Source organism: Schistocerca cancellata, chromosome 7 (assembly GCF_023864275.1).
Source record: "Schistocerca cancellata isolate TAMUIC-IGC-003103 chromosome 7, iqSchCanc2.1, whole genome shotgun sequence".
Classification (NCBI taxonomy): Eukaryota; Metazoa; Arthropoda; class Insecta; order Orthoptera; family Acrididae; genus Schistocerca; species Schistocerca cancellata.
Window position 1 is genome coordinate 105,714,042 of NC_064632.1, and position 12,119 is coordinate 105,726,160.

The following is a 12,119-nucleotide window of genomic DNA, read 5'->3' on the forward strand; positions in this document are numbered from 1 at the left end:
CTCCATCAGAGGTGGACCAAAAGTCCAAACTGCTCCTGTGCAACTGCTCTATGGCGCTGGAAACCTGGATCCTGACTGGTGATTGCACAATCTGGACCGGAGGTCTGGAGAATGCTGTTACCCGTTAAAGCAGCCATGGGGCACCTCCCTCATCTCCCAGAAATTCTTCTGACTGTCTCCAATACAACTGAACTCTTAACAGAATGGTTAATGGTGCTCAGGAACTGTTTCCATGACTACTTCTTGTTCTCCCAAATGATCCAGTGGCACTTTTCCCTTGCCATCTGAAAGACTGTAAGATTCTTTTCAGTTGACTGACAGTTGAAACTACACTGAGTTACACACGTAGTCCTCACTGCAGAGTAGCATTTGTCACTCCGCCAAGGGACACATTGCCTCTTCAGATGTCCCGTGGACTGTGGAATGGAGGATGCTTCAGCTGTGTGTTGAATCATTTTGGTAATATGACCCACCCACACCTCAGCATTGGCATGATGTTCAAACTAGGCCAGCTGGCTATATAAAGTGTCCAGTCTGCTCTACTGAATACACATCGTGGCAGTTTCCTTTCAGGCTCCACTCCATCTGGCAGGTGAATCCAGATCATGAAGTGATCATTTCCATGCAAATCATTGACCACTTCCCACTGAGCAGTGTGAACAAGAGCTGGGAGAGCAAAGTGAGAGACTGATGGCAGAGAACGACCCAGTTTGCAGTGCTGTACATGATGACACTAGAAGCCTCTCAATTGTCCTACCCCTGGGGCAGGTAGTTGCAAAGCCCCAAAGCACCACAGAGGATGGAGGGGCACGGGAGCTGTGTAATAAGGTCAGATAGGGCCTCTTTGTAGAGCACATCACGTGGGTAAATGGAGACAGCGAGGAGTGGTAGTCGTTAGTAATGAAAATACATACACCTCCTCTAGCTCTCTTACACTCAGGTCGCCCTTTCTGTGAAGCACATAGCCTCATAGCTCAGGGGTGTACAATTGATTGAAATTAGTCCATCTAGAGACACAGTCACAGTGGTCTACCCTGAGATAATAGGCAAACTTCCTCCACATATGTCCTCAACCCTTGGAAGTTCCACTGTAGTATGGGAGCCATTTCACTGGTGTGGTTATAATTTACCCCTATCTTCACACCGCAAAAGGTGAAACACATGTAGAGAGAGGGGGAGGGGAGGGGAGGGGCTGCCTGGATCCGAGGCATCTAACTCCTCGATGTCCTCCTCATCAATCAGACATGAAATAATGATGTCTGACAGCTTTTGGGACAACTTTTGATCCTTTCCCTGTGCCCTGTTCCTTTGAGGATGAGGGGGGTAGGGGGCATTGAGAGGCACTCTGCTTGTCATGTGCCTTCTTGACATTCACTGCGGAACTGTTGCTGGTCTTTTATGTGGCAGCTACTTGGACCGCTTTATTGTTACCTGCTTTGCCTTGAGATGCTCATATGCAAGATCAGGTGCTGGTGGTGGATAACTGTACACTAGATGTCATCTGCATCAAAGTGTTGACCTTAGGAACAGGTTTCTGTGCCATAGAAGCATAATAAGTGGTAAAGACCGGAGGTTCATCACCTTATACTCCTTTTTGGCTTCTGCATAGGGGATCCACTTGGTGACTTTTAGTTCCTGAATTTTTCATTCCTGTGCAAAAACAGGCAGTCTCGGCTCCAGACTGAGTGGCTCCCAGAGCAATTAACACCATCTGCTTGAACTGGGCAGTCAGTCCCAGCTTTATGGGCTGGCTTTCCTCATTTCCCACAGGTTGCTTCATCCCCACAACTCATCAATGGGTGACCAAAATGCTGGAATTTGTAGCACTGCATAGGGTTAGGTACATACGGCCTAACCCTAAGTAGCACAAAATCTGGCATGCTGTTTTCAGGCAGCATTGGACAATTGAATGTCTCCCAGTTTCTCCATTATTGCTATGCATCATTTGTCCTTTGTCCACTATCCCCCATGATGCCCATTCCTGTTTAAGTTTGGCAATGTCAATGTTCATAATGTCACAGCATGCGACCACACCCTTGCTGGAATTAAGGGAGTTATGCAATTCTACAGTTACATTATATTACTGAATTTTCCAGAATTCCTAAGTAGTTCCACATGCTTTGCCCTGTTAGTCTCAACCAGTAGGGAGTCATTCCTCAGCTGCTTTACAGACTTCTGGCTACCAGCAAGTCCTTCCAAGGCTTTATGGATATGGAAGGGGGACACTTTTTCAAACACCCCCTCCTTCCTCATAATCACCAAAAACACATTTTGATTTATGACTCTTTGAGCCCTGTTACTATAGTTCAGCTGATTCTGATTATCAGGAGGGCTAGCCTCTCTGATTCGTTAGGAGGATTGGGTGTGGGTACTCCCAGGCAGTACACCCTTCCTGCTGGTAGGAGAAGAAGGTGATTTCAAGGGCTCCATCTTGGTCCCACGAACAGCTGGGGAAATAAGGGTCCACTCAGATGGAGCCTAACATGCCTGAGTAAGCCTCAAACAACTGAAGTGTGGCAGGTTCCCCATAGGTTGCCTGCTGACGACCATTCCACCTTAACAGCCATGTATCTCATCAGTACCCAGCACACACTGAGATTGAGGTTTACTTTTTATAGAGGTTTATTCCAACCTCACACTCCAGGCAGTCAAGCCAAGATACCCGTTCCCTAAGACACACAACTTTCCACTGCCGCAGTGCATGGTGGTTGCTGAAGCATGATCAGAACTTATGGTGATAGAGGACTGACAGCACTTACCAGTCCCTTGGGTCACGAAGCCCATACTCAGAAATGAATGATGAGCCCCTAAGGGTGAAAGCAATTGGTACAACTGTTAGAAAACAGCTCCTCTGAATTACACGAGAGGCAAAGTCATTACTAATAAGGCAAGCAAATTGAATGCTGGTTTGAATACTGTCTTGCATTGTATGCAGCTGAGAATGAAGTTAGGAGGAAACCACAAGACACCATCAAACAAATGCCAGTTATGGAAGAGCTAGATGCAATGCCTACTATGGAAGAACTCAGTAAAGCAATAGGCTCTCTTGCTAATGCAAAGGCTCCAGGTAAAGATGGGATCCCTGCAGAGATTATGAAGTCTGGCTGTCCTTCTCAAATGCCTACAGTTACTTCTCACAACCAGCTAGGAAGAAGGTTGCATTCCTCTGAATATGCGGAGTTTGAAGATTGTTACTATGTGTAAACAGGAAATAGACAGAAATGACTGCAACAATTACCAAGACATTTCAATGCTAAGTTTAGCTGGGAAGGCATATGCAACAATCATCCTAATGCAATTACAAATCCTAGCTTCCAGAATCTACTCGGAATCTCAACGCAGCTTCAGACCTGGCTGATCAACCACGGATATGATCTTCTCTCTATGACAGCTACAAGAGAACTGCTTCGAGCAGCAGAGGCAACTTTCTATTGCTTTTATTGAACTTGTTAAAGTATTTGATTTACTGAGCTGAAAATGTGCTCTTCAAGGTCCCGCAGACAGTTGGATGTCCACCTAAACTACTACAAATAACAGTCTCTTTCCACGAGAAAGCACAAGCTACAATCTGCTTCAGCGTTACATCATTGGAACATTCCCCATTAATAGTGGTGTGAAGCAGGTGTGTATGTTGGCACCTACTCTATTTGGAGTCTTCTTTTCCCTTCTGCTGAGATTTGTCTTTGAGACTGTGGGGAGGGAGTGTACGAGGGGGTACCAAAACAAAAGCTGTATAATATGTATCAAACAGTTTGCAAAACAACCTTATCTCCTTAAAGTACTCTCCATTACAACAAATACATTTGTCCCACCAGTGTTTCCACTGATAGAAAATTTTTTTGTAGTCATGTTTAGAAATGGCTGACAGCTCCTCCTCTCTCATTTTCTTCTTGATGTCTTCAATGTCGTCAAATCAGTGTACTTTAATGCCACTTTTCACGTGTGGAAATAAGAAAAAGTCACAGTGTCATGTCAGGTGAGTAAGGTGTGTGGAACAGCAGAATCATGCCACTTTAGCCAAAAATTGCCTTAACAGAGATGTCTGTGTGTGCAGGTGTGTTTTCGTGATGGCAGAACCCGTCTTCTGTATGCCACAAATTGGGTCTTTCTTGACAAACACTGTTATGTCATCTTCTTAAAACTTCCAAAGAAAAGGTTTGGTTGATGGTCTGTCCTGAGGGAACAAACTCTGAATGAATATTTTCATTGATTTGGGCAGTTAATGGACATCCAGAATGAGGTTTGTCATCAATCTACACGTCACCATTTTTAAATCAAGCAAACCACTTGTACACTGAGTTTTTCCCATAGTCTCATCTTGGTAAGCTGTCTTCAACATTAAAACAATTTCAGCAACATTTTTACTGAGTAGAATACAAAATTTCACAGCTGCACACACTGTTCACTTAAACTTGCCATAAAAAAAAACAACAACAACCAGCGCTAGCAAAAACAATCTCTGCAGATGAACAGAACAAGCCAGGTCAATAACAAAGGTGGCACTGAAATGGCAACGAGTTGCACAATACATGCCTAGTGGCAGAAATGCGTACTTCACAAGCTCCATCCACTGCAATATTATTCCTTCTTTTTCTTTTCCTTCTTCTTCTTCTTCTTCTTCTTCTTGGGTACCCCCTCGTATTTACATACTAGATACGATGGAAACCTTTTCAACACTGCCTGCCTCACGGCCAAGACTTAAGTACATACAGTTATTACTCATGTGTTGTTATATGCAGACTATGCGACTTTGGTAGGAAATACAGAAGATGAGCTGCAGTATCTAATTAACAAATTATCACATGCATGTGAAAAATTTTGTCTTATCATCGGCATCGAAAAGACTATGATCACGGTGTAGGAAAACTCAACCTTTCATCTATCAGTGTTGACAGCAATTCTCTCCAGGTTGTTGTTGATGTCACCTACATGGGATCTACAATACATAGCAACTTGTCTGTGGACACTGAGATTACAAACACAATCGCACAAACATCATCGATCATGGCTAGATTGAAAAAGAGAGTACAAAACAATGGACTGTACACAATAAAAACTAACTTACACGTATAAAGTGCTTTTGTTATCAGCACCCTTTTCTATAGTAGTGAGACACAGACAACTCTTGCTAAGCACAAATCTTGACTGAACAGCTTTCACCTCCACTGTCTCTGGAGGATGCTTCAAATCTCCTGGAGATCATACAAAATCATACAGCTCACAAGCACAACAAGCATTCATGCACTCTTAAGCCACCGAAGTCTAAGATGGCTTACTGAGTACCAAAAAAACTGTTGTACGGAGAACTTCAGGAGGGTGTGAGGCCAGTCAAAAGACCATTCTTTCACTTCAAGGATGTCTGCAAGAGAGCCCTGACAAAGGCCAGTATTAATCCAAGTTGCTGCGAAAATACTGTTGATGATCTTGTCAAGTGGTGACTGTACAAAATGGTGTCAAGCTTGCAGAAGAGGAACGTATACAAGAACAAATCAGGAAGAGGAAAAGACTAAAAGAGAAAATGGCTTCCACTCAAAGCCCTCACATTTCACATGCCCAAACTAAGGTAGGGACTGCCATACATGAGTGGGACATTTCAGCCACAGCAGACATTGCGGACCCAGAACCAAGCTTGCTACACCATCATCCTTCGAGGATGGACAGATGTCATATACATATGAAAGACTGCAAAATTAAAAAATTCCTGTTACTTTTTGATCACACCATGTGCATAGGAGGAAGCAATATATGTTGAATCTTTTTGTGATTTTACAGCAAATCACTATGAGATGCAGAACACCTCTCTTTCAATGTCATGCTTAGTAAATGAACCTGTAATGAAGTGTGCTGCTCTTCAGTAGATCTTGACTATTGCCTCTATCAATCCTGTCTGATATGGATCCCAGATTGCCATGCAATATTCAAATATTGGTTGAATGAGGGATTTATAAGCTACCTCCTTTGTTGATAGACTACATTTCCTGACGATTGTTCCCAATAATCTCAGTCGGACATCTCATTACCCGCAATTAATGTTATGTGGTTGATCCACTTTAATGTGCTCCATACGCATACTCTTAGACATTTTATGAAAGTAACTACTTCCAGTGATTGTTTTACAGTCTTTTAATCACACAATAATGGGTCTTTCTACGTAAATGCAATATGTTAACATTTGTTTACGTTGAGTATCAACTGCCACTCCCTGGATCAAACATTGATCCTCACAGATTTTCCAGACTTTTGTTCCATTCTTCTAATGTTGAGACTTCTCTCTATACAAAAGCATAATCCACGAAAAGCCTCATGGAACTTCTGATGTTATCTTCTAGATGTTATCGTGTATATATACTGTGCAAAGTAATGATCCTATAACATTCTCTAGGGGTACGCCAGAAGTTATATTTATGTCTGAAGACTATTCTCCATTGAAAATGGCATGCAGTGTTCTGTTTGCTAGAAACTCTTCACTGCAACAGCTGGTCTGATATTCCGTACGCTTGTACACTCCTGGAAATTGAAATAAGAACACCATGAATTCATTGTCCCAGGAAGGGGAAACTTTATTGACACATTCCTGGGGTCAGATACATCACATGATCACACTGACAGAACCACAGGCACATAGACACAGGCAACAGAGCATGCACAATGTCGGCACTAGTACAGTGTATATCCACCTTTCGCAGCAATGCAGGCTGCTATTCTCCCATGGAGACAATCGTAGAGATGCTGGATGTAGTCCTGTGGAACGGCTTGCCATGCCATTTCCATCTGGCGCCTCAGTTGGACCAGCGTTCGTGCTGGACGTGCAGACCGCGTGAGGCGACGCTTCATCCAGTCCCAAACATGCTCAATGGGGGACAGATCCGGAGATCTTGCTGGCCAGGTTAGTTGACTTACACCTTCTAGAGCACGTTGGGTGGCACGGGATACATGCGGACGTGCATTGTCCTGTTGGAACAGCAAGTTCCCTTGCCGGTCTAGGAATGGTAGAACGATGGGTTCGATGACGGTTTGGATGTACCGTGCACTATTCAGTGTCCCCTCGACGATCACCAGTGGTGTACGGCCAGTGTAGGAGATCGCTCCCCACACCATGATGCCGGGTGTTGGCCCTGTGTGCCTCGGTCGTATGCAGTCCTGATTGTGGCGCTCACCTGCACGGCGCCAAACACGCATACGACCATCATTGGCACCAAGGCAGAAGCGACTCTCATCGCTGAAGACGACACGTCTCCATTCGTCCCTCCATTCACGCCTGTTGCGACACCACTGGAGGCGGGCTGCACGATGTTGGGGCGTGAGCGGAAGACGGCCTAACGGTGTGTGGGACCGTAGCCCAGCTTCATGGAGACGGTTGCGAATGGTCCTCGCCGATACCCCAGGAGCAACAGTGTCCATAATTTGCTGGGAAGTGGCGGTGTGGTCCCCTAAGGCACTGCGTAGGATCCTACGGTCTTGGCGTGACATCCGTGCGTCGCTGCGGTCCGGTCCCAGGTCGACGAGCACGTGCACCTTCCGCCGACCACTGGCGACAACATCGATGTACTGTGGAGAACTCACGCCCCACGTGTTGAACAATTCGGTGGTACGTCCACCCGGCCTCCCGCATGCCCACTATACGCCCTCGCTCAAAGTCCGTCAACTGCACATACGGTTCACGTCCACGCTGTCGCGGCATGCTACCAGTGTTAAAGACTGCGATGGAGCTCCGTATGCCACGGCAAACTGGCTGACACTGACGGCGGCGGTGCACAAATGCTGCGCAGCTAGCGCCATTCGACGGCCAACACCGCGGTTCCTGGTGTGTCCGCTGTGCCGTGCGTGTGATCATTGCTTGTACAGCCCTCTCGCAGTGTCCGGAGCAAGTATGGTGGGTCTGACACACCGGTGTCAATGTGTTCTTTTTTCCATTTCCAGGAGTGTATTTTGTCCATTAGGTGACAGTACAGAACTGTATTGAACACCTTCTGGTAGGTGAGGAACACTGCTTTTATCTGGGTGATTGTATCTACTGTAGCTTTCTTGGTCTCATGGATGAACAGAGTGAGCTGGGTTAAAGCTGGGTTTCACATGATAGTTGTTTTTGTGACTTATATTGATTCCCACAGACGAATTTTTGGTCACCGGAAATGTCATAATAAGCAAGCATAAATCATAGTTCAAAATTCTACAACCGACTGACATCAGAGATAGAGGCCCCTTCTTGAAAACGGGAATGGTCTGTGCTTTTTCCCAATCATCAGGAAAGTTTCACTCCTCCAGAGATCTAAGGTACATTGTTGTTAGATGAGGAGCATATTCTTTCACATATCGTATGTAGAATCATATTTGTATCCCATCAGGTCCAGTAGCCTTTCCTCTGTTGAGTGATTTCAGTTAGTTTTCTATCCCACAGTTACTTATCTCAATATATGTCAGTTTGACACTCATGCAACAAGTTAAAGGTGGAGTATATTGTGTGGTGCAAGCCAAGCAAGAGACCAACCCCATCCCCCCACCTTTCCCCCTTTTTCTCTCTCTTTTGGTAATCTGTGAAAGACAAAATTCTTGGTCAACTCTATTTACTGCCTCCTAATTTTTGGTGAACGGTGAGCAGAAGGTAGAATTCTCATGGCCTTTTTTATTTTTATCTCAGGATGCTCATCAGTTCTAAGAACAAATTTTTGGTGTTGTGACACAGTTCTGAGGTGGCGGCACTCACATATAACTCTGTAGTGGTTAAGCCAGTACTGATGTCAGTTTTCTTTGTGGGTACTATAGTTGTTAAAGAGACATATTTTGCATATGACTGCTGATACACTTCAGTTCTTGACTCATCTAGGGTCTATACTAATGAAGTATGAATCACTTCATGTAACAGTTTACCACATTTGAATTTGATTTCTGGGCTTGTTAAATGTGTGGTCACGTATAATGACCATATCCTGTACCAATCTCTGTCTTACTTATACTGACAGCCCTATAAACTAGCATTAGCAGCATGTAGATATAATACAGTTCCATATAATCTGAAGACCTACAACTGGTGTACACGAATGTCCATATCATCATTCTTGTCACAGGAATTCCACACAGAGAATTATTTCTAAAGTGTTATCCTCTGTCAAGATGAATGTTGATGGTACAAATAGGCCACATTGGTTCATTGCACACATGAAAAGAAGGCAGCAGTTGACAAATTCAGAAATCCATGACATATGAAGTTGCTGGGATGTGTGGAAATTAACTGTTCTGTAAGTATGTGTTGTTATTTTATATACAGTGGAGGTGTTGCAAGCTACTTTGCTGCGAGGGTACCATGTGAAGGTATCACCCCACATAAAAGACAACTCAATGAACTGTGTCAACCTGACTTTAAATTATGACTTCAACCATGCCAGTATTTTGTTGTGGTAATACATTATTGCGCAGCTTCTTGCACTGTATGTGTTTTATTAATGAGTCTCTCAATACAACAAAAAACAGAAAAATTGGTTCCAGAAAGAGGAAAGTTTGATATCACATTTTTCTGTAAAGAGAAATTTGCCATGATTTAACAACCTGTGGTAGGGACACCTGAAACTGCAAGACAGAATTTAGTTTTGAGATTGGTAACTGTCATTTGAAACAACTGCTGCAAGGAACACAACAGAATTTAATACAGCACAGTGGTGAATGAAGTGACTAATGTATACTTTGAGCAATCCATGCAATTTTTGCACTTCTGTTTATTTTTCCTTTCAGTTCAAATGCCCTTAAAGGGGGGTCGGACGTCAAACGGGTCGACTTGGAGCAGGAGAGGCATCACATGACACTTTAATTTGCACTGTCTATACTTTTACAAATAAGTTCATAAAACTTTGTCATCATCATCAGGAAGGATTCAGGATTCACACTCATTGCAGTGGAAGTTCGAAAACATAGCAAAATAAATTTTTTTTACGTGCAAAATTTCATCTTTTTTCACTTACTAATGGCTGCATTTGTTGCTATAGGTACACTTTTCTTCATAAGTTAGAGATATTCTTCGATGAATTTTGCACAACATACATACCATACTTACAGGTGTATGAAACTCTAGAATTTATTTAATTTATGAAAAACCGAATGAGCTTTCTCAAAATCTATGAGCTCAGACAGTAGCATATAGGCTGCAGAATTAGTTACAACAATATTTATGTTCTTGACATGCTCATAAGTTGAAGCTCTCCATTTATAATTATCCATCTGTTCACAAATTACTAGTTAAAGTTGATGGTTTACATTTTCTGATTGCTTTTTCTAAAAAAATTGTGTAATAACAGATATTCATCGTTTTATATCTGCACATCTGTTTAGAGAAGTATACAGTAGATACAGAACATAAAAACTCCTACACATTTAAAATACACTATGAAATCTGACACTATGAATATGTAAAACAAAGTAAACCAACAAAGCAACAAAAAGCTGTAGACGTGTTTTGGTGTCAAAGTGCCACTATCAAGATGGCACTGCATTCATAACTATTAAATTATATAGTTTTTATTTTATTTCTTTTTTTAAATCCTCCAACTAACAGAATGTGAAAATAAGAACTTTCACTATATAGCATGCTGATGGTTTAACTTATATGTGAGACAGGAACCTGAAGCTGAACCACCGCTATCTGCAGAAAGAGGGTCTAGCAATCCACAATATAGCTTATAACTGATTCACAGAAGTAAAAAGTGACATAAACCATAAATTGCCACAGAAAAATTTCAAATTAGCCACAGAGGAGGTACTGAATAAACCTAATGGCTTCCAACTAGAAAATGCAGCTTCTTGTCATGAATGCTTATTTTAACAAATCACAAAATAAAACTCAACCAATCTAGCACATCTCAGGGCCTGACGAATAGCTTCAGTCTACCAGCATGTTTCCTAACTGGTAGACTCAAGTTTTCAGTTGGATTTGAGGTATCAAGTTATGAATATTTCAGTTTTAAAACATACCTGTCTCACGAATGTGTGTCCGTGCAAGTCCAACCAATAACTCCAGTGCAGCCAAAGACACATTTAAATCAGTTTTCCACGAGGATATCAGGCGGTGGCATACCAGATAAGTTGCTCTTACAAAAAGAGCATGAGCTGAGTCTAAAAACAGCAAAAATTTAAATAAAAAATAATCACTTGTTAGTGTTAAATACAAAATTTACAGAGCAGTCTCTTGTTTCACTTACTAACATGATACGAGTAATGCCACAAAAAAGGAAATTGTAAGTATCCATTCTCTCATTTCAGTAATGCAAAAAATTCTGGCTGCATAACACAAGATTTAAAAAGTTTACTGTCAACTGTACTATTAGAACCTGCTTAGTACTACTTATTAGAGAGAACACATAACATATAATTCTAAGTTCAAACATAGCACCAAATATACGGAAAATGCATTTGAAATAAAACAATAAAAATTTAAAAAATCACCATTGTAATACACTCTCTTGAGAGAAAATTGTTTTGGCAGCAGAGATGTTCATTGATGGGAATGATTACAAAAGGTTTCTGCAAACCTGGAGAACAAGTTTTTTTTTTTTATTTAGAAAAATATCTCTCATGAAACAGTCTATGGTAATAGATATGAGGGACTCTGTAAAAGACAGGCTGCATGACAATTCATTACATTATTACCTACAAACAGGCCAATAGTGGTTCTCGTCTGTAACCCAAAAAAATAATAATTCATTCAGCTTACTTTTGTCACTGAAAGGGCCAACAGGTGTGGCCATGCGGTTCTAGGCGCTTCAGTCTGGAACCGTGTGACCGCTACGGTCGCAGGTTCGAATCCTGCCTTGGGCATGGATGTGTGTGATGTCCTTAGGTTAGTTAGGTTTAAGTAGTTCTAAGTTCTAGGGGACTGATGACCACAGATGTTAAGTCCCATAGTGCTCAGAACCATTTGAACCATTTGTCACTGAAAGGGAGGCATCTGGTTTCATTCATATTGTATCCAGTCACCATCAGCATGGTGCTGGAAAGGGAGCATTTCTGTGTTACAAATTTTTGTGATTTAAACTTTCTCCTTTATGTGTAGCAGTATGCCAGTGTTGTGTTGGTATTGTGAAGAAGAATTTAAATGGAAGAAGAGGAAGTAGTTGTCTTGCAACTACAATTCT

The 12,119-nt window shown here is 42.3% G+C and overlaps 1 protein-coding gene across 6 annotated transcripts in view; it reads right to left on the reverse strand.

Annotated features, from left to right (window-relative positions):
- The window catches only part of LOC126091976 (ral GTPase-activating protein subunit beta), a 401,079-nt gene that overhangs the window by 169,675 nt on the left and 219,285 nt on the right, over positions 1-12,119 (reverse strand). For all 6 annotated transcript variants that reach the window (XM_049907338.1, XM_049907336.1, XM_049907335.1 and 3 more), the window contains one exon: positions 10,960-11,100. In XM_049907338.1, coding sequence (XP_049763295.1) covers positions 10,960-11,100 — 141 coding nt within the window. The remainder of the gene's footprint in view (positions 1-10,959; positions 11,101-12,119) is intronic.